Source organism: Grampus griseus, assembly GCF_964374135.1.
Source record: "Grampus griseus genome assembly, chromosome: 15".
Lineage (NCBI taxonomy): Eukaryota > Metazoa > Chordata > Mammalia > Artiodactyla > Delphinidae > Grampus > Grampus griseus.
In genome coordinates, this window is record NC_139009.1 from 83081974 (window position 1) to 83109747 (window position 27774).

The 27774-nt window shown below is 43.5% G+C and overlaps 1 protein-coding gene across 1 annotated transcript; it reads right to left on the reverse strand.

Moving 5' to 3' along the window:
* Positions 1 to 27774, reverse strand: RNF149 (ring finger protein 149; the record flags this gene model as incomplete). The annotated part of the gene is made up of 8 exons (XM_082671775.1): positions 1 to 140; positions 1667 to 3805; positions 6495 to 6693; positions 10251 to 10347; positions 12579 to 12661; positions 15221 to 15289; positions 17613 to 17863; positions 27318 to 27774. 7 exons carry the CDS (start codon positions 27772 to 27774, stop codon positions 3762 to 3764), a joined length of 1200 nt encoding a protein of 399 aa, XP_082527901.1. The 3' UTR covers positions 1 to 140; positions 1667 to 3761.

Sequence of the window (27774 nt, forward strand, 5' to 3'; positions counted from 1 at the left end):
CTGGGATTCAATAAACTGCAGTCAACTTTTAAGTGTCATCAGACGAGTTCAGTTTAACTGTCATGTTTTTTAAAAACCACACCTTGAATTCTCTGGACTTTTAGTTCCAATCTGTTGTAGCTTTAGTATCTTCAAATTACCTGTTAAAAAGAAGACGGCAAGGAGACCTGTTAAGAAGATGACATCTTAGGGTAGAAAGTTCAAAAAAGCATTTGCAATCCTAAAATTTAACTATTTCAAATACCTCTCTTTAACAGTATTATTTCGTTAAGTAACTTTAAGGAAATGGTATCACTCAATTTTTATTCTTATAGAATACAGATATACTTTCATAAATTTTAAGTAGCGTGTACTACTGTATTATGCATTTTGTGATGATTCACATTCCCGTGGTGAAGAGTGGATCACACATCTATTTTAAATGCTATTAGGGTGATATCCCTAAAATATTTTGAGGGTTAAAATGGAAAATTAACGCATGGGAAGAACTTTTTACATACTTGTTAAAATTCCTGCACCCTGTACCAAGAGATTTTGCTAGTTTCCTTTTGTACCTGGTCTTTTCTTTTTATGCAGTCACTACTGTTCTTATGAGGAAAATCCTTGAGGAAAGGACTTCCATAATCCTGGGATTCAGTAACTGTAATCAGCCCAACAGAAAGTACTCGTGTTCTCAAGTTTCTCTTTAGCCCTTAATACACAAGCCTACAACTCATCAAAAAGAATGGATTGACTTTTCTTGTACTCATTTTAAACAAATGTAATGCAGATATTTTTTTTGATTTACAACTTATTTTATATTTATACTTTGCTGTTAGAACACGGGCAGATCTCTAGCTGCATGGCTGATGATATTGTAGACGTTTCACTTTCATAACCAGTAATACAAGTACTAGTATTTTTGATGAATGAAATGCTTATAAGTGTTTTTAAAACTTCAAAAACGAAATTAACTGGGAAAAGCGTAGGTGGCTTTTCTGGTTGGTTGTTGCGTCACAGAAGCACAGCGTGCGCCACACAAGACGAGCTCTGGTTCAGGCCAGCGTCCCATGCTCTGTAAATCTCAAAGCAGGGCTTACAGTGAGCCCAAAGAAACTGACGAAAACATGTCATTACCTCAGGTTCTAGTTAGTGATATCTGCATGCTCACTTAACCTCAGCCCTCACTGATCACATCAACTTTAATGTGCTCAAAGGAAGGCTACAGCCAAAGGAAGCCATCTTACTGGGGAATCTGGTTACGCTGGGTATTGTGTCCAAGTAAAAACACACCCGGTTCCTGAAGGTCTATTACTGTTGTTATTGTTTTCATGAGTCTGGTGGTCTTTGATTCAGCAAGTATATCCTAAAGCATGTAGAGAGGTACTTACTGCATGTTCAAGCCCTGAAGTTGCCCCAAGGTTCACTGATTATCTTAAAAATATCTGAGCTCGCTGGAAAGGCCTATCTTGGAAATCTTGCCCTGACATTACTGAGGTCAGACCAGAGGTTCGCTTCAGGAGGTTTTGTCATCGTGCGCCCACAGAGAGCCAACTGCTGAGGGACACACTGCAATTCGGCCTTTTAGTGTCATCATTCCTCAGTAACTACAGGGAGGGAGCAGTCTTTCAGGAAAGGCTCTGCGGATTCAAGATCCCTAAAAGGACAGCATGCAAAGAGCTATTACCTGCTCCAGGTGCTGTGTGTGCGCCTCCCCTCTGGGCGTCGTGGCTTTCTGATGGGAAGCCCGGAAGCAGCATGGCAGGCAATAGCCTGCGGGGTGTTCACATCCATGGGTACACTGCCCTCCTCCACAGGCTGCCTGAGGCTCTCAGTTAAAAAGAAAAAATACTGTCTCTACATTATTTGTGAAGAAATGGTCTTCATGACAACTGTCAGAAGGAAATTGATTACTGCCATAAATAATATAACCTTAACTACATCTCTCATTTACTAATCTTTCTTCATTGACATTCCCCAGATTCCCAGCATTTTATCAAGTTTCTATTTCAGCAAAAATTCTAGTAATATTTGACCCTTTATCATGTTTATTTCCACCTAAGAAAAGCGTATCAAAGGAAACATTTTCCTTTCGAAGTACTGAAGTTTTGTCTTCTCTTGCTAATTTCTTTATCTGCTGTTAAAGACTTGTGTTTCTAGAAATAAGAGCACTATAATTTTTCCAATCTCTTCTATTTATAACTTAGGGTTCAAACTTCTGAATTAAGGAAAGCTCTAGCTGACAGCCACTGATTAAGAACTCATACTTCCATAATCATCAAAAACAATTTACCTTGATCTGTCACAGTATTCTTTTTAAAAGTCAGCTTCATTGGCTACTGGGAAGAATTAAAGCATCTTTCCTTACTGTGTGTGTTAAAATACAAAGAGCAAACAGTCTACTCAGTATAAAATCAAGGACATATTTTCCTATCCACAATGCACCACAGAAGGCGGATTTCAAAGATAATTGCTATTATGGAAACCTACTGAGGCTGTCTGTTGAAATGAGAGCTCAAAGTAAGACAACTTCTATTCCAATAGCTCCTCACATGGAAACTGGCCTCAGTTTACTTCCACTGTTTACTCACCTAGTATTTCACTGAGTGGCTGGAATCAAAGTGTAGTAAATAGTTTGAAAAAAATAAGCTATATGAACTTTACATCTTAGAAACAGCTATAAAAATAAATTATTTAAATTTATATTCTTAATAAACATGTATTTTTACCCACACAGATCCACACAGTAACTAGTCTGGAAACGAAAAAGGGCTACAATTTCAAGTTCTAAAAAAATCTCTTCCTCATCCTTGACTTCCACCTCTAAGAAGTGAGGACAGTGTGTGTGTCTGTTTAATCGCTTTATCAATTTAGAAAGCAGCCCCCGAAAGCTTGAACAGCCCACTCCCTCCACCTCCACTGCCAAGGAAGAACAGCAAACAAGAGTAGAGAGAAGAGATGATTAAACAAGGTCACCGCCATTAAGTCTGCCTTAAAATTAATCAAGGAAACCGGTTACTTGTTTATTTTGTTACAACAGCAATGGAAAGTCCCCATCTACCACGCTTTATAATTGTAGAGATTAAACTGCAGTTGGAATCGGTATATTCACCATTTACCCCCAAAAACGCCATATCAGAGTCCATCAGAGTCTGTCTACTCCATTTCTTTAACAAGCAATGAAGAACTTCATGCTCGTGCGCAATACGGAATCGTAGCTTTTTTTATTTGTATAGAAAAAAATGGACAAAACTTTCCTCCCCATCAAGGTTGTTAGAAATTAGGTAACGAGAGGGAGAAATGCAAATCCTAAAGTCAACCAGTGCTTTTCCCATAACTCCAAATAAAAAACAATGAAAGTGCTCTGAGGTTTGGAAATCTCTCTATAGTACAGAGGTGCAAGGAAGCGATAGATTTCTCTCATCACATTTACAAGTTTCATGTTCTAAAGTTTTTCCTCCAGGAAAACTCATGTGATCAACTACTGAATATAATCACACAACTCCATTTTAACTAGTCTGAATTCAATGTGCTTAGTCTAGAACCATCCTTGAGAAGAAAGAATCTTATGGTACATTTTAGTAGATAAATATATGAAGACTAATCAAAAATTCTCTTTAAGAATAAAGTATCTTAGCCCTTTGTATATCAAATCAGAACCTGAAAGGTAAAAGAATGTACATTATTTTCACATATACAAACTATGTGCTAAAGTAAAAAAAATAAAATGTCCTTTAATTCAAGCCCAAGCTCTGTCCGTGACACCGCCGGCAGGTTATATGCTAGGAGACAGGTCCTTCACGCTGAGGGTCACTCCTGCTTGTCTCTGCAACAGAACAACAAAAGCCAGCACTAGTTGGTATATTCTGAACTTTAATTACATAAACACTGTTAGATTTGGAGATCATAGTTCAAGAAACAAATTACGGAAAATTTTAAATAAAATTTACATGGAAAAACGACAACCTATTCCAGACACTCAAGGAAATATATAAACACCCTCCTCACATACAGCATGAGAGGTTTTCTGGCATTAGCCTAATGAGTATTTATGTGGTCAGCACGGTGCTATAGAAAAGACACAGGCTGCGCTGGTGGGATTAATTAGAGTGTGTTTTCAAACACATAGCAATGGTGTCACCACCCATGAAAACAGTAGCTAGCATTTACCGGGCAATATAGACCCTATGAGCTAGAGACAAGTATTGTATTATCCCCAATCTAAAGACTGGAAACTGAGGCACAGAGAGGTTCAAACCAGCCTTCGAATCCAGTTGGATGTTACTAGGAAGAGGAGTAAAAGATAATTTCAGCACAAAAGGTTTCTTACAGTGACAGGATACTTCCTCAATCAGACCTGAGGTCAAGCAGACAAAAGAGGAGCCCCCTCGGGCAGACGCGTCCTCCAGGGAGTGGGCTACCGTTAATAACCCCCGCATCCATTTCCTAGGCGCTCCTGAGCAAATGTTAGCTCGGCTAGGAGTAAAGCTACATTGCACTAATTATACTAATATAATTATAAGCAGACATTATACTAAAGTACTAACACTACACTAAAGTACTAATGTCTGCTTAAAAGAATTGATCTTTTCCAATAGTTCTCAAACGATCCAATCATAGGGTAGAAAGAACATTGACATATAAATTACCTGTCAAATTACCTGAGTGAATTATGAATTACCTGAACAAATACTTGGAAATTTAGTTGAGGATACGAGTTTTACCTGTCCTGAAATATCTCAAGGGTAGTCAAGTACTAAAGGAAACAAATTTCATTTCCTTTCTGGAGCCTGAAGGCAACGGTAAAAAAAAAAATAACAATGGTGTGCACTTAGGCACAAAGCAATGGAATACCTAACAATGGTGTGCACTTAGGCACAAAGCAATGGAATTCCTAAAAACAAGAAGCATTTATAAACATTTATAAATGGAACTCTCTGCCTCACAAGGCAGAGTCCCAGCAGGAGAGCTGGTTAGGAGAACTCCTACACAATCCACCTTTCCACTTCCTCATTCTCTGAAATTCATTCTCCCTTTTTCTTACACAATGCATTCTTTCTTCTTCTGGTACTGGTTTAAAACTTAAGTTCTCATATTTCTGTCTGCCTCCCAGATTCTAAAAATGGACAAAAAAGACAAACCGATTCAGTTTGAATACTACCGATTTGGGAAAATATGCTTCCTCTTCCAGGATGGCAAAATTCAAAATTAGAAGCATCAATTCTTCCCAGTTAAAATAACCTGTAAATTAATTCAACTATAATAAAAATTCTCATGGGAGTTTCTTACACATGGCAAGTTGATTTTAAGATTAATCTTAAAAAATGAAGAACAGTTCAGAATTCTTTTTTTAAAAAGAATACAGATGAAGGAATTTGCCTTGCCTTTCAAATATCAAAACTTATTCACAAGTAATTATCACTAAACAATGGACAAGTGGTTAAACATTTGGGAAAAATAGGTTAGTTAAATCTCCCCTTAAACAATGCGGATTAAAGATTTAAACGTAAAATACAAAGCCACAAATGTCAGTAAAATTTAAATAAATAACCCTCAGATGAGACAGATTTTCCTAAGTTAGCGTGCTGTCAAAGGCAGAAAGAATCATGAAAGAATGAGAAGCTAGACTAGATAAAAATCAAAAACCAAGAGCTCTTAGAATCAGTATGAAAAATTAGTTACTCCATAGAATAAGAAGCTAAGGATGAAATAATGGGCAACTCAGAAAATATAAATAACCAACAAATATGAAAAGAAGATAATTGCATTAGTAATTTAAAACAATGCAATTCATTATTTTACAGAGAGGTGGTAAATGTATACACAAAATGATTTCAGTGTTACTGATGACAAAAGTCCATCAGCAGGATGTGGTTTACAGGAATTACAGTGAATCCAAAATGTAATACTACGCAGCTGTACCAAATCATGTGTCCTGTCTACTGATACAGAAAGAGCTTCACACATTAAGAGGAAAAAACAGGTCACCTGGGCTTCCCTGGTGGCACAGTGGTTAGGAATCCGCCTGCCAATGCAGGGGACACGGGTTCAAGCCCTGGTCCCGGAAGATCCCACATGCCACGGAGCAACTAAGCCTGTGCACCACAACTACTGAGCCCGCATGCCACAACTACTGAAGCCCACGCAACTAGAGCCCGTGCTCTGCAACAAGAGAAGCCACTGCAAAGAGAAGCCTGCACACTGCACGTAAGAGTAGCCCCCGCTCGCCGCAACCTGAGAAAAGCCCGCGCACAGCAACAAAGATCCAAGGCAGCCAAAAATTAAAAAAAAAAAACAACAACAGGTCACCTAACGGCACATGAATGATATTCTCCCCATCCTTAAACACAGAAAAAACATCTGAAGTATATTTATGGAAATGTTAAAATGGTATTTGCAGGTGTGAGGTCATGGTTATCATTCTTCCTTTATGCTTTTCTGCACCTTATGTATTTCTTCACCTTCTTTCAACCACCGATAACATCATTTTGTTTGAGAACCCGCAAAAGACTCACCCAGCAAGGCCGTGTTTTCACCTGCATCCTCTTTAAAACTGGCCTCGCAAGGTGGCGCGGAGTCGCTGGTGGTGGGCAGTGCTGAGCTGCCCGCGTCACTTCTGTCACCATCTGGTAAAGTAAGACTCAGATCTGCAGTCGAAACGCCCCCGGGGGGCGATTCTGGGGCAGGCGTCTCCTGCACGTCCTCAAGCTCTCCCTTGAGAGTTAGAGCAAAGAAAATACCTTTTCTCAGTAACACGATCAGGCTTATCTATCATCTTTTGCTCCTAATTCATACAAAATATTTACTTTTATACATGAACATGGCAAAAAAGCTCAACAGTGTCTTATTTATTTAGCATCACCAGAAAACGAGCACTCTTCAATAAGCAGCTTTTCAAGACCTAAATCCTTTTCCTCTAAAAACCATTTTTCCCCTCGATGCAAACAATGCTACCGTTTAAACTATTTATTGACAGAAAGTGGAGCTTCGTCACAAATGCACCTTGCTGCCTTTCTGAGCAGCCTGGCTGGGCGCTCATCACTGAGGCTGGAGCCCTGAGCTCGAATGACTGCCCTAATGGCTGCCAGGTGCCAGGGCTTCGGAGACAAGCAGGCTTCTGAACAGCAGAGGGCTGCAGACTGTGCCTGCGTTCACCTGAAGATAACCGATTCTGCTCCTTCCTTCCAGAAAGGGTGTCTACCCGCCGCCACTTTGCCTCGCTTCCCCATTTGCTGCTTCAAAGAAGAAAAGGAGATCATGAAAGTCAGAGCGGGAGACTCTACAAGCGTCACTACGTCCGAGTCTCGAAATTCAGGGGCCATCCAGAAACCTTTCTTGATTCGTGCCAGGGTCAAAGCTGTGTCGTGATGGCCGAAGCTGCTGCTGAGTGACCGACCGAAGGTGTGTGCGTTGGGGGGGGTGTTCCTGCGAACCCTGGCTCAGCCCTGCCGCCCGCTCCTGGGGCCCTCGGGGCCAGGGGCCCTGCCGCCCGCATGGCTGGCTCCACACGTGTTCTGGAACCCTCTCCTCACTCCCGGGCACCACGTGGCTCCCTGCCTTCTCACAGGCAACCGAACACCTGCAGAACAGACTCGTGACGCACCAACCGACAAATCCTGTCGAGCTGCTGTAGCATCCGGACTGCGCACAGCCCACCCTAGTCTGTTCTTCCAGGTACTTGTCTAAATACCTGCCAAACTGAACTACCTGCCCGTCCCAAACCCCACCTGGTCACTCCCTGCGATACACTAACCCTTGGACACGCAGCTCAGACGTGCCTCTAAAAAGCCCTCCCTGTCCCTTCCCACATGCAGCTGGCAGGGTCAAGGCCGCCCTCCTCTGTGCCCACACTCTTCAAACAGGCCTCCCTGGCCAGCGGGGTGGGCCGCAGGCCCGGCTCCCACCCACCAGTCCAGAAAGCGGAGCCCCCCAGGAGCCTGCGGGCAGGAGGGCTGAGTCGTGTCCCTTAGTCTCCCTGGAGCCAAGTTCAGACCCAGCACCTTACGCATCACTCCCCTGATGAATGCCTGCGCCCCACGAGCCAACAAACACAACAGGGACAAGAGGCACTTCAAAGCCGCTCTCACCTGCTCATTTTCTTGGAAATGAGAACTAGTTACCATATGAGAGTCATAACTATCTCTACAATCCAACGCAGGAGGGGCCAATGGGCCCAAAGACAATGGCAGATTTGTCAAAGGATTAAAAAAAAAAGTTAAAGGCAAGACAAATTAATTTCTTAAGTTTGATTTAAAGTTACTGTAGGTTTCTTCAAAAAAGCAAGCAAGCTTTCTGGGGACACATATTCTAGCTTTCTGAAATTGAACATTCTGAAAGCAATCCAACCTGATATAAAATGAAGAGTCTTGATTTTTAACACATGAAACATACGTATATATTTCGAAAAGCAAAACTCGCGAGGATGAAAGTCTCAACGCTAAGGTCAGTGAAATGCCTTTTGCACAAAGGTTTAGAAATGAAAAGAGGTTTAAAATGACTGACGAAGAAAAGAAGCTTCAGAGCGTATCTACGAGAGGAAAAGACGAAGAAGGAAAACTGCCCAGAAAACACCCGTCTCGCTCCCTGGGTTCTACTGTTCCAAATGCGGTCCCAGGAAGGCGTTGAGCCTCCACGCTGGGGAGAGCCGCCAGTTATCAAGACTACGCCCCAACGAATGTTAGAAATTCTACAGCAAAGGCTCATTTTCCAGACATCCAGGCGGATGACCTTCCAGCAAGACAGTCCTGCTGCCTCCCTCTCCGTGTACCTACGGTGAGGCCTCTGGAACTCGCACTTGAAAATTATAATTCACAGAAAATCACACTGGTTATTAAGGCAGTGCGTGGTCCCTCAGCTCTCTTTTGAAGATACGCTGAACTAGAAAATGAAAAATACTCCGAAGGGGGCCTGCAGCCTTGAAGGCTGTTATGGCTTTAAGTCACATAAAATCATTATCATAATAAAAAACCTCTGTGTAGTTTCTACCTCTGTAATAAACACTGCCAAAACCTCTGTTTAGCAACAAGAAAAATATATTTGATACTTAAATTACTTCTTTCAAAGATCTCTGTTTCAAAACTATTTATATTTAATCAAGAATATCTTGAGGGCTTCCCTGGTGGCGCAGTGGTTAAGAGTCTGCCTGCTAATGCAGGGGACACGGGTTCAAGCCCTAGTCTGGGAGGATCCCACATGCCACAGAGCAACTAGGCCCGTGAGCCACAACTACTGAGCCTGCGCGTCTGGAGCCTGTGCTCCGCAACAAGAGAGGCCACGATAGTGAGGCCCGCGCACCGCGATGAAGAGTGGCCCCCGCTTGCCACAACTAGAGAAAGCCCTCGCACAGAAACGAAGACCCAACACAGCCAAAAGTAAATAAATAAATAAAATTAAAAAAAAAAAAAAGAATATCTTGAGACATTAATAGATTATAGGACGACTCTAAAAATATAACAATCTAGGAAGATCTGGGCTTTTCCCCCCATCTATGTCCCTCCCCTCTTCTGGGTAGGAGGGTAGTTTAGAGCTTGGACACTGGAATTAAGCAAGCCTGCACCTGAAAGCTGATTCCCTATTACCTCACCGTGTGACCTCAGGGGAGCTACTTCTCTCTGAGCTCGAGTTTCTAGTGAGTAAAGTAAGGAGAGTCACAGCGCTTCCCTCCCATAGGGGCTGAAAGAGTCTGTAATAACTCGTGTAAGGCCTCAGTGCGTGGCTACCACGACGCGCTCTCTTTCACTCTGCCCTCCCGTCTCTATTTTCTGAGGAAGGTCTAGGACCATCTCAGTATCACAAAGTGATGGAGCACGTTGGGTGCAGGATAAATCTCCCCGCAGCATCTTGACTCTGAAACCCAAGCATCGGGAGAGCTGGTGTCAAGAGGTATGCGTCTTAGCTTCCTCGTGTGTACAATGTGCACCTGTGCACGAGGCTCCTTCCGTTTCAAACATTTTACAGTCATTCCTGTTTATATGACACTGACTAGCACCTATACACCCTGCAGCGTCACACCGACATCTATCACAGGTACCACTCGAAGTACAAACTCTAAGGAAACACCTAGCATATTATTCTGTAATCACAAATTTAGTTCACTGATTTTGGGGAATGTCTTAAGAATTCACTTTTAATAAAGAGGAAAATTTCTTCAGGAACCACCAGGATGCTAGAAGGAGCATTTAGTCCACTCCTGCCTCTGGTCAGGAACAGAATCCAATCACTCAGGGAGAACGGGGGTGCAGAGATTGAATATAAACAAAAATGTAACAAACCCAATATCCCAGGGCTTTGATGACATCAAGTTTACACATTGGACACGTTCGGTGATCCAAAAGCCATGGGTCAATGCATATTCTATGAAAAATATGCCTAAAAAAATTAAGTATGTGTTAATGTTTTAAAATAAATGTTTATATCTTATAAAGGAAACAACACATTCCACCAACTCATCTGCTCATTACAAGTTAAATGCTATCAAATCAACATTCCAGTCTATCCGTTCACCCTAGGGAGCCATCTATGCTATTTCTCCACGTTAAACAGAACCTGGCGTGTGGAGGGAAATACCCCCTTCGCTGCACAAAAATAACATGGTTTATTTTCACATCATGCTAGGATGTATTTTTATTTGGGAATAAACGCGGCCTAAGTAACCCAAGAGTAAACTAATAGTAACAAAGTAATACTAAACTGATAGTATCTGATATAAGTCTATAAGATGACTCCAATGGAAATACAACAAAATATTAACAAGTCATCTTTGGCTTGCAGGCTAAAAAAACACTTATTTTTTGGTCTTATATATTTTTGCAGCATCTACATTTTTCTAGAATGAACATATCGCTTTCAGAATCAAAAAAAGAAAAACCACATATGAATTTTCTTCTTTACTGACTGTCCTCATTGGCTGCCTTCCCCTCCTCTGTGATGAACCTACATTCTCTACCTGTACTGCAGGTAGGCAGCTGTGGGTATCAGAGCCACACAGATGAGGCTCAGACACCAGCTGTGCGTCCTGATGCTGTGACTTTGAACTAGATCCTGAGGCCACTCTGCACCTACCCTGCAGCTGTTCTGAGGAGCAAACGTGTGATGTGGTTACAAGGGTGCTGGGCACAATAAATCCTCAGTAATTTTTCATTATTATTACTGTCGTCACTGTCTGAAGACCTTTCCTTCAAAGGGAAATCTGCCAGTGCAGTTAAAAATCACAGCATGTAAGGACAGAACATGGTCCAGTCCAGCTTGTCTTGTGACCTTTCCATCCTCAAACTGAAACTGACCCACTGGAGTCATTCTGAAAAAACAAAACCAACACGTGGGCTTTATTCGGAAATTTGTTGATATAAATCATAGGAGGAAACGGGGATGGACGGAATAAAACCCCATGAAGGAGACCAGGATAAGCACACACGTAAACCCGTCTGTTTGTGAAGCTCCAGGGCAAATCCCAGCTGGGCCTTCAGGAGTATCTGGATTTCCTATGAAAGGAAATCGGCCTCAGGCTGCTCACTGTGTGGCATCCAGGTCACAAAGACGTGCCCTAAGCCCACCTAGAGTAAAAATTCTTCTCTATCTTAATAATTTTCTACAGGACACCATCACCCGACACTGACCCCAATTCACTAAGTATCCACCACACCCACCCATATAAATGCCTGGAGATTTAAGTTCACCATCTTCATGCAGGGAAATTAATTTTGGTATTCTGATCTTCATGCCTTCATTTCCTCTACAGAACTCCTGAGAACTTAATCCCCTATAAAGTACTGGGATATACACAAAAACACATTGCAAACATAAAGCAAGACATAATTATATTTTAGCGTGTGACCTGCTTCGAATAGGTGGGAAGTATAATTAAAACTGACCAGCTTTAAAACATAATCTTTGTACACCTTTCTGCTAACAAAGCAATTTTTTAAAAAAGTTAACAAAGTATCTCATTATTAAAAAGGAAACATAACTTCCTGTTGCTAAAGGAAATAAATTAATGAAATAAGGGAGGAATATTTATTTCACACAATCCCCAAAAGAACCCGAACCCAGGGTGCCAATAACAGCAGAGCCGAATCTAAGAAAAAAGACATCTCGGTAGAAAATAGTAGACAAAGATACATAACCAGGAAATGTCTTTAAAAATAACATTTCTAATAAATGTCTGGGAAAATGCTCACTAGTTCAAAACATTAAGTATTAAAATATTTAAAAGTAAAAAACCCAGCAAAGCCGGAGCCACATCTGCGGGCTGCTCCTGGCCCTAACCCCCAGGGCCTTCACCTATCTGAATAGCTCAATGGATAGTATAGATTCCCAGGACCCTAAAGAAGCCTTGCTTAAAAGCCTAAAAAGCCAATCTATGACAAAAGGACATAATGGGTCTTAATGGTCACCTAAAGTCTCCAAGCAAAGCAATTCTAAAGTAAAACAATACAGGAGAAGCCTTGAAGACTTCCAGCTTCTTTTCTAAAAGGTGAGATGATCACAAGATATCACCTGATAGCAAGGTCTTCATATCATGAAAAACATGTTCACTCTTTGGTCAGAAACCTGAAACTTGTCAGTAATTTTTTAACATCTCAGGAAGTAAGAGAACGTACTTGCATGGCAGGATTCTGATAACATCCTTTCCTTTAAAATTTTCAATACACACTGGACAACTTTCAGCATCAACATCAATTCCCTGTAGAAAGAAGAGGAAAAAATCTACTATATCCTTAGTATACAGTATACGCTTGGTAAAACTCACTACAACAACAAAAACAAAACAAAACCAAAACTCACTACAACCTGGGTAAAACAATGATGAATTCTACTCTACATTGGTACATCCTGAATTTAAACACAGATAATATCTACTTGGTATTTATTTTTACCATTATCAAGGGATTTTTTTTAAAAGAATTTGGCTGAAAAAGAAAAAATTTCATCATCTACCTAATCAGACACGAATTATGTTTAAATTCTAGGCTACTGTTCATTTTTTTAAGTGATCATATTTTAAGGGCTGTAGAAATGCAAATGCCTGCTTTATTATAATAAAATAAATTATTTTTCAAATGTAAAACAAAGAATGAATATCTAATTAGCTACTTGTTTTCTGGAATCATTAAAAACACACACAAAACAAAAGCACTTTCATTAGAATTTGTGAAAGAACAGTTATAACTTACAGATGAGAAAATGCAAATAGCTAAATATCTGAATGTATTCACCTCACTAGCAAAAAAAGAACCATAAATTAAAAGAAGTTCCCTTTTTCATATATCAAGTTAATAAAGGTAAAAAGAAACAAAAACTGCTGGGGAAGAAGCAGTCTTGTGACAAAATTTCAACTTCTGAGAATCTGTGGGTCACAGACCTTTTTGGTGGTGTCAGCCCTTCCCCCACTTCCCTGGGTACCCCCTGGACATACCCACCTGGCTTCAGCCCATCTACCAAAGTAGGCATGGCCAGCCTGATCACCTGACCCAAAACAGGCCAATGAGATTCTCTCTCCCAGGACTCTGGGATGGGGATTCAGGAGCTACCAATCAGTGCCTGCAACTTTAGCAAGTTAATTTTATGGGACACAGCTTCACAGTCATCACGGAATTCTTTAAAAATATCTTTAGCCACGTAGGTCACACGTTAACAAGCAAGCAGTAAAAACTGATTTTACATGTAGATACTGCTATCAAAGACTGTATTAAAATTAACTTTGTAACAGCACTTACAATTATATGTTGCAACTACACATTATCACCTTTTTTCACATGCAAGGATGATGAAATAATTATTTCCCTAACGGTTTACAAGCTTATACATTACTGTGATCAAGTTCACAAGAAAAGAAAAATTAGAAAATACAGTCTCCAGAACTGGACAAAATGTAGATTTAAGAAAAAACACAGTATTTTTCTGTACAAGTTTAAAATGTAAAATTGTCAGAAAATCCACCTGTGTACCTCATGGACCATTTATGAATCCCTTTTTTTTTTAACCATCATTGCTGACAACTTTCAAAAAACAGTCCATAGAAGCCTATTTTCAAAAATGTTCTGTACACGAAGAGGATATCAATTAATTTATGTTCTCAAAGACTCCATGCAGTAAATTAGACACATATAAATCTATGTCTTCTCATATTTAAGGACAGATTTCCTGCCACAGAGAGTAGAAGACACATTTCAAGAGGAACATAAAACTCCATGCTTGTCACGGAACTGCCAGCCGAATGCACAGTTTGTCTCAGGCATTTGCTGGACTCTCTCCCCAGGGACCCTCGTGATTTGTAAATGAGATGTTAATCTTCCCATGAGATGGGAATTTCTTTCGTTCTTTTTTTTTTTTTTTTTTTTTACACTTCTCCTGTTTAATACATCTACATGGAAAGAAAGCACGACCTTGCGCCAACTATGAAAATTCACTGTTATTAGAACGTAAGGCATTCGGGCAAGAATGAAGCAGACAGTACAATTCCAAGAGTAGAATATGTTACGTATTCCACATGAACCATTAGTATCAGATTCCAAAGTTTTAAAGTCAAAGGTCTATAGGTTTAATGAGTGTTATTCTGAAGCTTCAATCCTTTAAGTAGGTCAGAGGAGGAGATGTGGACCCAAATGCACTTACAGGGGAGTGGAGACTGGGGGATCGGCATGGACTAGATCTCAACAACTCAGGGAGATAAAACGAAAGTGGAAACAGTGGAACCAACGCAGAGCTATCTATGTCAACACAGCCATCAACATTTCCCAGCACAGTAAACGGACCATTAGGAGAATAACTATTCCTGCGTTAGCAACTGTTTTCCTTTAAGGAATCTATCCTCTAAGAACCTGAGGTTCCGAGATTTCGTTAGGATTTGTCCTATTCCAAAATGCTTCTGAACTCTGGTACGATTTTGGCCTTTTAAAAGTCTCAGGTTGGCCATGTGAAACGTTTCTTTTTTAAAAAGTTTTAAAAATATCTTTTCTCCCCTTCTCCACAAATCCCTGTGTTTTCTCCCTGTAACTAAAGGAGTCTCAGAGAGAATGGACAGAGAGCGTGAGATTTAATGGAGATGGATTTAAGCTTCAGGGCCTCCGGTAGAGACCAGAGCTTCTTCAGAGTTACCTGTGTCTGACCGACAGGTGGAGGATGGACGTGTGGGCACTGTCCAGCCAATGTGGCCACCTGAGCATCTGACATGTAGCCAGTGGGACTGAGGAACTGAGTTTTCAGTTTAATTCAAACAAACAAAAAACTATGAAAATATTACCTTTTCTCCATGCTTTACAGTATGAAGAGGAAGCTGCCCAATAAGTTTCTTTGTTTCTTTTCTATGGCTCTTAAGGGAGGAAAAACATTCTTATTATTGAAAAATTTAAGTCACTATTTAAAAAATTCATATATTATAATATAAGCAGATGTGGAAAAATTTCATTTAAAAAGCAAAGTTAGATGACTACAATGAAACTAATTTTAAGAAATTACCACTGAAGGGCTTCCCTGGTGGCGCAGTGCTTAAGAATCCGCCTGCCAATGCAGGGGACACGGGTTCGAGGCCTGGTCCTGGAACACCCCACATACCCTGGAGCACCCCACATACCCTGGAGCAACTAAGCCCGTGCACCACAACTACTGAGCCTGCGCTCTAGAGCCCGCGCGCCTAGAGACCATGCTCTGCAATAAGAGAAGCCACCGCAATGAGAAGCCTGCACACCACAACCAAGAGTAGCCGCCACTCGCCACAACTAGAGAAAGTCCACGCGCAGCAGCAAAGACCCAATGCAGCCAAAAATAAATAAATAAATTTAAAAAGAAGAAATTACCACTGAAGTCCTAATGTACACAACAGCCACAGGTTAACTTAAGAGCTGTTTTGTTGCTAAAGAATACTTCTTTTCAACGCCATGTCTGAAGAAGAAACCTTTTTTTTTAACATCTTTATTGGAGTGTAATTGCTTTACAATGGTGTGTTAGTTTCTGCTTTATAACAAAGTGAATCAGCTATACATATACATATATCCCCGTATCTCCTCCCTCTTGTGTCTCCCTCCCTCCCACCCTCCCTATCCCACCCCTCTAGGTGGTCACAAAGCACTGAGCTGATTTCCCTGTGCTATGCGGCTGCTTCCCACTAGCTACCTATTTTACATTTGGTAGTGTATATATGTCCATGCCACTCTCTCACTTCGTCCCAGCTTACCCTTCCCTCTCTCTGTGTCCTCAAGTCCATTCCCTATGTCTGCATCTTTATTCCTTTCCTGCCCCTAGGTTCTTCAAAACCATTTATTTTAAGATTCCATATATTTGTGTTAGCATACGGTATTTGTTTTTCTCTTTCTGACTCACTTCACTCTGTATGACAGACTCTAGGTCCATCCACCTCACTACAAATAACTCAATTTCGTTTCTTTTTATGGCTGAGTAATATTCCATTGTATATATTTGCCACGTCTTCTTTATCCATTCATCTGTCGACGGACACTGAGGTTGCTTCCATGTCCTGGCTATTGTAAATAGAGCTGCAATGAACATTGTGGTACATGACTCTTTCTGAATTATGGTTTTCTCAGGGTATGTGCCCAGTAGTGGGATTGCTGGGTCGTATGGCAGTTCTATTTTTAGTTTTTTAAGGAACCTCCATACTGTTCTCCATAGTGGCTGTATCAGTTTACATTCCCACCAACAGTGCAAGAGGCGTCCCTTTTAGAAGAAACCAGTCTTATGTTTAATTACTGGTGAGAACGTCATCAGCTGAGGAAGGGGCTCCATACACTCATCTGCTAACGTCCCTAAAAGGGCAGAGGCTTCCTAGTCGGAGGTGGAAGATGACCCAGAAATGACCATCTACTGCCTGCAGAGCCAGGAAGGGGGCGGTTCTCAAGACAACAGGTGAGTGGGGAACCCAGAGGGCCCTTGTCTCCCCGGTTACTGAACCAGTCTCTGCAGATAAACGGCTCTGAACGTGGCTCCACCATGGAGACAGGGAAGCCCGCTCTCTTTCGAAACACAGAACCAGGTCCCCCCCACCTCATGCCTTGCTTTTTTGTCATCCCTTTACATCTGGGAAGGATAGAGGGTCTCTGCAGGAGTGAAACATGACCCAATTTCCCACAGAACAGAAAGTTTAATATATTCTAATTTAAAACTTATTTCAACCCCCCCCCCCCGGGCTTCCCTGGTGTGGTGGCACAGTGGTTAAGAATCCGCCTGCCAATGCAGGGGACACGGGTTCAAGCCCTGGTCCGGGAAGATCCCACATGCCGTGGAGAAACTAAGCCTGTGCACCACAACTACTGAGCCTGCACTCTAGAGCCCGCAAGCCACAACTACTGAGCCCGCCCGCCACAACTACTGAAGCCCGCGCACCTAGTGCCCGTGCTCCTTCAACAAGAGACGCCACCGCAATGAGAAGCCCGCGCACCACAACAAAGAGTAGCCCCCGCTCGCCGCAACTAGAGAAAGCCTGCGCGCAGCAACGAAAACCCAACGCAGCCAAAAATAAATAAAAATAAAATAAATTTATATTTTAAAAAACCCCATATTAATACTTAAATATTGTGAGTGATAATGAAATTAAGAATATTGTCCAATAATTTCAAGCAATATATATAGGAAATATTTACAAACTATCTTTTAAAAAGCAAAGTTAAAGAGACAATTACCTGACTTCCAAACTGTGAGCCAGTGTATAGGAAGCGCTGTATATAGTAAAATATTAGCCAGGCTAATGAGATAATCATCATGGTGATGAAGGCGATGGCCACAAACACCACGGACTGACCGCTGATGAACTCCTGTACGTGCCGGGTGCCGAGCCCTATGGTCATTGTGACCGGAATGTCTTTCTGCACCAGATCCACAATTTCTCTTCCTTTGGGGTAGCTAACCATAATGACTACTATACTTCCTGTTCCTGCAGGAAAGAACAAAGGGACAAATATGAAGAACACAAAGTAAGACACAGAGAAAGTATGGCTCCGCGCACACACAACCAGAACTGTGATGAAACGGATAACTTTCTAGGAAAACCCAGGTTACCAACGTCGGTCTCCAAGGAGAAAACGCTGATTGCATAAGAAGTAGAATAAATCACCAAGAACTACCCCCTAGAAAGCAAGAGCCGTCCCCACCCCCGCCCCGTTCCGTTTCACAGGTGAGTTCTACCCCCAAACCTTTAAAGAGCGAGTAACGTTAATGACATTTAAAGTGCTCCACAGCAGATTGAAAAAAGTAAAAAGAAGCCTTAAAATTATTTCTAAGGTAACAGAACCAAGCATGGTAGCAAAAAACCAACATAAGAACCACACAGACCAATTTCAACTTGTGACTATTAATACGAATGCCTAAGCACACCCACTAACTCAGGCAGGTAGTCGGAGAAGTTCCACGGTGCTCGATATTATTTCATCTTGTTCTGAGGACACCAGCAGACATAAGACAAAAAAATAAGAGAAATAAAAAAGGGATAAAATGGCCAATTTTACACGAATCTATAAATTAATTTTTAAAATTATCAATGGGATTTTAAAAACCTTAAAAATTCTGCTTCTAAAGCTCATTTAGGGGAAAAATAATAAAGAACAATCAGGAAAACTTTGTAAACAGTAAAACCTGGACTAGCCTTTGTTGTCAAAGTAATTAGAACAGTGTGGTAGTAGCATATGAAGACAACCAGAATGGTGCAGAATAAGAAGCCCAGAAACTAGACCCAAATACATAAAAGAATTCAGTAAACGATAAAAGTGGAATTTCAAATCAATGGGGTAAAATGGATTATTTTTTAAAAAAACAGTGTGGGTGCCGCTGAGTATCACCTGAGACTAAAAAGCTGCATCCCTTCTTTGCAACTTAAGCCAAAATAAATTCTAACCAAATCCAAGATTTAAATATATAAAAAAGAGAAAACATAAAAGAGCCAGAAGAAACATGGGAATTAAAAAATAAGTAATATTGGGGCTTCCCTGGTGGCCCAGTGGTTGAGAGTCAGCCTGCCGACGCAGGGGACACGGGTTCGTGCCCCGGTCTGGGAGGATCCCACATGCCGCGGAGCGGCTAGGCCCGTGAGCCACGGCCGCTGAGCCTGCGCGTCCGGAGCCTGTGCTCCGCGACGGGAGAGGCCACAACAGTGAGAGGCCCGTGTACCGCAAAAAAAAAAAAAAAAAAGTAATATTGAAGGAAAACCTTTCCAAGTGTGAAAAAATCACCTCGAAACTTCTTAAAAAAAAAAGATTTGAGCAACTAACCAATTATATAAAAACAAAAATTTTCTGCACTGGCTAAAAGAGAGGAAAATTAAGGACTCAAGATCAAAAGAGCAACTGGTCAATGGGGAAAAAAATACATGGAACGTAACAAAGACTAAAAGCTAATTTCCTATAAGAAAAAGAGCAACGGAAAGAAAATTAAGTCAGTTTGCAGAAAACACAAATGGGTTTTAAAAAAAACCAGCATCTTTAGTGACATATAATTCACATGCCATAAAATTCATTCTTTTAAATAAGTGTACAATCAATGGTTTTTAGTATATTCACAAAGGCTGCGCAACATCACCACTACCTAATTCCATAACATTTTCATCACCCCCAAAAGGAATCCAGTACATATTAGCGATCACTCCCCCCAGAAAGGATTTAAACATATGAAAAGTCATGGTACAAATGAAAACACACCTAAAAGACTGGCAAACATCAAAAAGTCTGATACGCCATATCAGCAAGAGCAAGTATAATAAACGGGCACTCTTCCTGGGGGAGTGAATTATTACAACCTGGTGTGGAGAGCAACAGCTACTAAAAGTTTTTAAATGCACATGTTTCCCTGACCCGGCAATTCCAGATCCAAGAAACTAATTCCAAAGGTATACTTATGTATGTACACAGGAGATATCCATAAAGATATTTATTGCCAGTGTTTTTTCTAAAATTTTGCTATCACAGCCTAAATGTACGTCAATGGGACTTCCCTGGTGGTGCAGTGGTTAAGAACCCATCTGCCAATGCAGGGGACACGGGTTCAAGCTCTGGTCCAGGAAGATCCCACATGCCGCGGAGCAACTAAGCCCGTGCGCCGCAACTACTGAGCCTGCGCTCTAGAGTCCGCGAGCCTAGAGCCCGTGCTCCGCAACAAGAGAAGCCACTGCAATGAGAAACCGTGCACTGCAACGAAGAGTAGCCCCCGCTCGCCGCAACTAGAGAAAGGCTGCTCGCAGCAACGAAGACCCAATGCAGCCAAAAATAAATAAATTTATTTATTAAAAAAATAAAAATATAAATGTCCATCAATAATAGTTATGTAACTTACAGTACGTGTACACAGTCTGAGGCAGCAGCTCTGTTAATAGTGACGGCAGTCAAGACACAAGAGGAAAAAAGCCGCACGTAAAACTGTGTGGACAAGAGGTGTACGTGGCGATATCAGTACAGATCCCCCTGAAGGCTACCCCAGAGACTGGGGACCCTGACTGCCTCCGGGCGGGGGGAGAGCTGGACACAGGAAAAATTCTCTATCAGGTGTACATATTACCTATTCAAAAACTAACTTACAAAGTACATTTAAAGACTGTTCTCTGGCATTACAGTGAAACCACATTCTCACACTATTTTATTATAGAGAGAAATTTAATCTGTAGCAAATCCGCCCTGGGCCGTGGGGATTTAGTTACTGAAAACCCAGAAGGGCACCCTTCTCAGGTGGCTGCTGTCTGGAGGCCGATCCTATGACCCAGCCCTAAAAGTGCTCCTTGGCAAGCAACCCAGTTGTCTGAGCACTCACACAATCTACTACATCATCACTGGGGAGACTGAATAAGGAGCAAGGCATTTCCTGCGTTCAGGCAACTAAACATCTCCTAGCTGAGAAAGACAAATACAGAAACAATTAGGATACTTATACCACTTATGGTTATGTGGTGCTTTATAAGCTGAAAGCCCTTTTCATAAATTAAGAAAAGTTTCCTTTCGTGGAAAATTTCAAGCACATGCTAAAGTAGAAAGGAGAGTATAATGAACCCCAGGTACCTGTCTCTCTTTTATACAGAAAACAAAATGTTGCTATGCTACAGTTACAGTTACAGTTTCTGGTACTGATGATAGAACGACCTTTGTGTGTTAACGGGGAAAACCAACTCTGAAGCACTTTCACTCTGTCTCACACTTGAGGCAGAAAGAGTCGAGTGATCATTTTACAGACGAGGGCTAAATACACTACCATGTGTCAAATAGCTAGCTCGTGGGAACCTGCTGTACGGCACAGGGAGCTCAGCTCGGTGCTCTGTGATGACCTAGATGGGTGGGATGGGGGGAGGGAGGTCCAAGAGGGAGGGGTATATGTATACACATAGCTGATTCACTTCATCGTACAGCAGAAACTAACACAACACTGTTAAGCAATTATACTCCAATTAAAAAAAAAAAAAAAGAGTTGCTCAATGTCACACACCACCTGGAAAAGCCAGTTCCAGGGCTTGAAGCCCCAGCTCCTACGTGTGCCTCTGCCCTGCCTCCTCATTCGGGGGGACTCAGGCTCCAGGGCCAGCCAGGCTCACATCTCCCTCGGACAACCACTGCCTGCGTGCTCTGAAAGTATTTGTTCAGCTGTAAAATGGGGATGAGAATTTTTCTATTTGGGGCTGTCGCTTATCTAACGAGAACGTGGAATAACAGAAAACTGCGGAAATGAACTGATCATTTTGTCTGGGGTGGGAGGGAACTTTTTCACGGGGAAGTCAGTGCATCTTGATGGACTGGAAAAGTTCCCCAAGCAAAAGAAGGGAGATTTCTGGGCTGTGAAACCATCATATAAGAGCATATTTGGAATGGTGACTGGCCCAGTTTGGTTAGTGACTAAATACACATAAATGTATCCTGCTTATCTCATTACCCCAGTGGCTCATGTATAAGCTGGCACGTAGTAACTATTTAATAAATATCTGTTGTCTAAATGAGTGAGAGATGGGGGATGAGCTGAGAACACCCGAAACCTCAAGGCAGGGGCTGCAGACAAGCAGTGATTATCAGGACAGCTGGGACGGAAAACACCTCCAGTATCAATCTGAAATTTTTCACCTAGGAAACTTAGTTAAGTTACAAGAAATTGAAAAAAAAAAAATACTGAGTGCTAAATTTTGCTACAGTCTAATTACAGCAGCAAGATTGCTTCTGGGAACTACTTTAGATTTAAAATCTCGGAATGAAGACTTCTTCGATCCCGTGACTGGCTCTTCTGGGGCACGTGTGGGATGAACTGGAGGCCGGGCAGTTGAGTAAACATGCACTAGCTCAGGGTCACTGGGCGCACAACGCCAAGGGGTGCCGAGCACAGGCCCCGCGTCTGGCCCTGCCCTCCCCTCCGGATGTACCGGGGGCCAGTCCTAGAGAGCCCTAGTGGCACGAGAGCGCAAGTCACGGCTGATTGCCAAAGCAAACGTTTTGCCTGTGCCTTCTCCAGACACAGACGCGCAGAGTCTTGGGACCAGGGGAGAAAAAGCCCTTTGAATGTGTTTCTTCCCCAGGCCTCAGTGCTACCAATCACACTAGACCGAAAAAGGTCACCCTGTGCAATGCCCGCCCTTCCCCAAAAGAACCTACAGACCTCACCGCTAAACTCCTTGAAGGCAGTCTGTTGGATTTCTGTCTTACACGTCGGCGTCGCGTAAGGTCTCAAACAGAGCACACCATCATAAACCTACTTGCGAAATAACAGTTCCCCTCACCACCTTGTCAAAAACGAACAAAACATGTAAAAAGAAAATCTGTTTTGGTCAATAGCTTCAACATTCTGGAGGGTCACCTTTGAGTCTAGTGTACCATTCCTCCTCCCTAGGAAACTATTTAAAGTAGATTTCAACACTCTCTTGAAGGAGATGGGAACTGCTAAAATATTTAAAGTAGTGGCTTAGATTTCTGTTCTAGATGCAGGCAGCGAGAAATACATTTTAAATCTCCTAGAGAATCCCATGACCTTTCAGGTTTTCTTTTTTCCAATAACTTAACTTCCATATTCTCTCCATCCCTCCCGCCCCCCCTCCCCAAACCTGGAGAATTCCTGGTCAAATCTTTTAAGATGCAGCAATGCCTCTGAAGTACACACCTCTTTCTACCCTCCTGCTAGAATGTCTTCCTGGGCCCCGCCCCCTCACTAGACAAGGACTACAGTTCTTATTTATTAGTTTTTGCGCTCAGCATCACACAGTGATGGCCCAACAGAAGGGTTTCTGTACAAATGAATCAACCTGAAAAACTGGTTTATCTTCCGGTATTATCCTTGAACTGACCCAATAAGGAGAATTATCAGAGACTCCCTCTGCAGGGGAAACAGTACACCAAATATGAACGGAAACGTCTCCAAAATGGGAAGCCGTCATGCGAACAGAAGTGTCTTTCTGGTGGGCTAGGATGAGTTTTGTTTCGCACAACCCGGCTTGCTCAAGGATATTCTGCGTTTGCTGAGTACAGCACTCAACAATCTTCCTGCGATCTCCTTGCAGCTTTCCAGACGCCTCACTTCGTCGCCTCAGGCCTGCAGTCCTGCAGTCCTTTCCGAGGCCACTCCCTTCACCCAGAAGGTTCCACAGCCCCGCTCCACCCCGCATACCAGACACACACTCAGATGCCTTCATCAGCTTAAGCTGTGCTTCAGCACTCCATCTGGCTGGGAACTGTCTGAGTTAATCCCACCTGCTAGGAGGCTGGGAGGTACCATCTCTTCCTAGGGCACCGAAACACATTCTACTCTCAAATCTAAACGTCTAGGTCATTTGCGACAGGGCAGCATTCAAGATCATCGGGCTTCATTCACTCATAAGAGACTATTCACCGTGCTCTGCAAACACAAAACGCACATCTTTCCTGAGGTAAGGATTTCGCATCACCTGTGTCATCTCCCTCCACCCCAACTCCGGCCCCTTCCCCAAACACACCTCTAAGCCCTGCCGGTACTTGGCACTCAGCAAACTGCTGACAGAACTAAAGGGCCAGTCTAAACAGCCACTCAAGATGTCAGCTAAAGGAGCAGCCTGCTGTTAACTAACAGTCACCACATCGAGGCCGACCCTCTCCAAAAGCTTTCATTTCAATGGTCTGACTTACATCAATTTTTACTTTTCTTGGTCAAACTGACTTCTAATCATCTTTGCACTATCTCTGCATCAGATGCCCTTCCCTTATGCTTTCTAAGTACCTGTGCATGTAATTCTGTCGAGGTCCAAACCACATTGCCTGGAAAGGTCTGTTTATCGCTCCCACTAGGCTGGGAAGTCCTCAAAGTCCCGGCACACGTCTTAGGCGTTTCTACCCCCAAGCAGGCACCATACTTGGCCCAGACCGGCCGCTGTATATCCATCTGCCAAAGTAAAGGGAACCAACCTTGGGCATTAGGGTAACGGTCCTTACAGATGTCCTGATAGAATATTATCTTAAAGTCACGATTTATTTTAGAACCACAATAAAATACTGATTTAAATCCAAAATATCTTGTACTGGATTCTAGTAGTCGAGCAACAGGTCTAAGAAAAACTGGTGAAATTCTGAGACTTGGGAGGAGACTATCATGCTTGGAGTTTACAGGCAGCCACCTCGACCTATTCTGTGGAGCCCCGGCACAGAACCGCTGATCAGTGCTTTACACTGGCCCTGTCCACACTCTGACAAAACACGAGAAAGCAAAGTCTGAGCTGCCGTCAACGTTCTGTGTAACGTTTCAAATTCTAGTCCATCAAAGCTGTCTCCTCTTCTGACTTAATTCCACTCACTCCATTCTTAATTCTAGTCCATTCTCAAAACGCCATGAAACAGCTGTACCCTTGTCCCCAGTGGGGCCACCTTCTGAGAATGAGGGTCATGCCTTTCCATTTCTAGTGACCACTACAGTATAGGCCCTCACACTTCTACCTGGACTAGACACTGGTCTAAGTGGATTCCCTGTTTCCAGCGTCTCCTCTGTGTAACCCATTGGTCACACTACACCAAATTCACCTCCTTTTAAGTCAGTGGTTCAAAACATTGGATGCTACTGTCATTCCCTCTGCCCCCGGACATCTGGCAATATCTGGAGACATTTTTGGTTGTCGCAACTGGAATCTCGTGAGTAGAGGCCAGGAAAGGCCCCTGCAACAAAGAATGATCTGGCCATAGATCACCGTGTTACCATGGGCCAGGCATTTAAATTCTTTGGTCATCGGTTTCCTCATCTGTAAAACGGGGTTAAAGTACCCACCTCGAAGGGCTGTCGGGAGGAAGAAGCGGAGAATACCGACTCTGCACTGGGAACTTTCATACATTAAAAAAAAAAATTCCTAATGCTGTTACTTTTGTCTTTTTTCTCAAACAGAATTATTCTCACAGTAAAAAGGCTAGAATAGACACTGATAATGGCAACAGAAGCTCACAGGAAGAAGATGTAAAATAAATACCAATTCGGTGTTTTCTGGGCCTGGAGAGATTATATGTCAATAATGAGTGGAAGCTCTTTCCCAGGGCATTGTGGGCCTGGGTGTTTTCTGGGCCTGGAGAGATTATATGTCAATAATGTAAGCAAGCAAGGTTACTGAACCATGGTTAGAACAAGTGTAATTAGCCTGGAAGGACGTGAATGTCACTACCAAAAAATGCAGTAAACAGATTTAGAAAACCATAGGCTGATGGGCCTGCCATGGAAAAGAAAAAGTCCCCATTACGATATCACTCAGAAGGGACTGCAAGGCCCCAGCACCAGAGAACCCTCACACACTGCCCTCTTTTCTTTGGCAGGTGCCTGTCCACAGGATGCATCTGGAACGCTGTGTGAACTCTGACAGAACTTCTCACGAGAGGTTGGTAGAGACGTGACTTGGGTACGGTGACAACTGGAATAATTGCACCAAAGGTGGTACATCGCCCAGTGCCACCACGGGGACATCTGCTCCCGTTTCCTCCCCAAACCCACTTCCTCTCTGTTGCAACGGAGGAATTTCCCCTCTCCTATCTGAGGACAACCCCTCCACGAGTATCCTGGACCCAGCCGCTGTCCTTCTCAAAAACCTGACTCTTTCTGTTACCTCTTCTCCAACCTACACCTCTACCAGATCACTCCATCCAACTTCAATATGCCTGGCTGCCATCCAGCCCACCCTTCCCTGCCCTATGGGTTTCCACCCACTTTTTAGCACCTCCCCAGCCCTGGCCGTCAACATCTTGAAAGCGTGGTTCTAACAGTCTCACTTCCTCACGTCTCAACAGAATTCTGTTCCCTCGTTCTGCTAAAGTAGGCCAAATGCAAAGTCACTCTCCTGTCCTCATTGTACAGGTATTCTGAACTTGCATTCAAGAAGCCAAAACAGAACAAAAACCAAAAGCACGGGAAAAAGGATGTCTGACTTGCAGCAGCAGCAGAAACTCTCTAAAGAGATTTTAATCCCAGTAAGTTCAGAATAAGTCGTGTTCTTCGAAGGCCTTCCGACTCTGCTGTGTATTGGTAGACTATCACTTGGAATTCAGTCCTAAGGATGATAATCTTGCAAAATGCACCTTTTAAACTTTCATGACTGCTTGACGATGCAACCCGTTGCCCCAGAGAACAGTGTGTGGGAAGGGTCACCCGGCAAAGAGTAAAATTTCTTTTTTTTTGGCCAAGCCATGTGTCTTGTGGGATCCTGGTTTCCTGACTAGGGATCGAACCCGTGCCCTCTACAGCGGAAGGGCAGAGTCTTAACCACTGGACCACGAGGGAAGTCCCAAGAGCAAGATCTTTTCCTGCATGATCACAACTTTAAAATTTTCAACTAAACTCAAGTGTCAAGCGATCTGATTGGCAGTTGAGCCAGTATTATAACCTTCTATTTAGCAAGTGAGAAAACATACCCCAACTTAAGGCCAGGTTTTCTGACTCAGTTGAATCCAGACTGTCCCACTCAAAAGTTCAGAATATTGACATGTTTTATGAAAGTGAAGACACCAGAGTGTCACCAAGCCACCACCTTACATGGTGAAGGGAGAGCCAGACCCTGGAATGCCCTGGGAAAGAGCTTCCACTCCTGCGCCACCTGACTTTGGGGAACGCCGAATGGCAAGGATCCATGATTAGGAATCATGAGACTTTCCGCCGGCGAGAACCACAATCCTCCTCCTGCGAGTTTTAATTTCTTCCGTTCTCCCCATCACCCTCCTGCACAGCGCAACTCCCTCCACTTGGAGACGATCTAATCTTGTCCTTAGGCTCGCCTCCCTCCTAAGAGCCCCCGGGGATCACACCGAGCCAACCTAGCGCTTCCCTCGTAGTTCCCTTCGGCCAGAGCCCATCGCCGCCGCCCCTCGCGGTCCCGCCGGAGGACCGGGCGGTCGGCCGGGACCGCGGCGCACGGACGCCCCGCCAGTCCCCGCGCCCCGGCGGCTCACCCGCGTGGGACATAGGCGCGGTGAGGTTCCCGTGGCGCTCCTCGTTGTACAGGACCACGGCCGAGGCGTTCCGCCGAGCCGCCGCCAACACCTTGTCCTTGAAGGTGCAGCCCCCGCGCGCCACCAGCGCGACCCAGGGCGCGGCTCCCCGGCCGCCGGGCACGAGGAAGCGCGTGCGGGGCGCGCAGCCCTCGGGGTCGCGGTCCTCGGCGCGCGGGACGCCCACCAGGCCCCGCGCGCCCTCCTTGGGTGAGCTCTCGCCGAAGCGGCCGCTCTCCGAGACGCTCCGCACGCTCCGGTTGGTCTGCGGGTCCACGTACTCGGTGCTCACCACGGCCGAGTACCACTCGAGCGCCCGGCCCCGGGCCCCGGACGCACACAGGGCCAGCGCTAGCAGCGCCAGCGCGCCGCGGGCCCCGCTGCGGGCCTCGGGCCGCCGCCGCCGCCGCCACGCCAT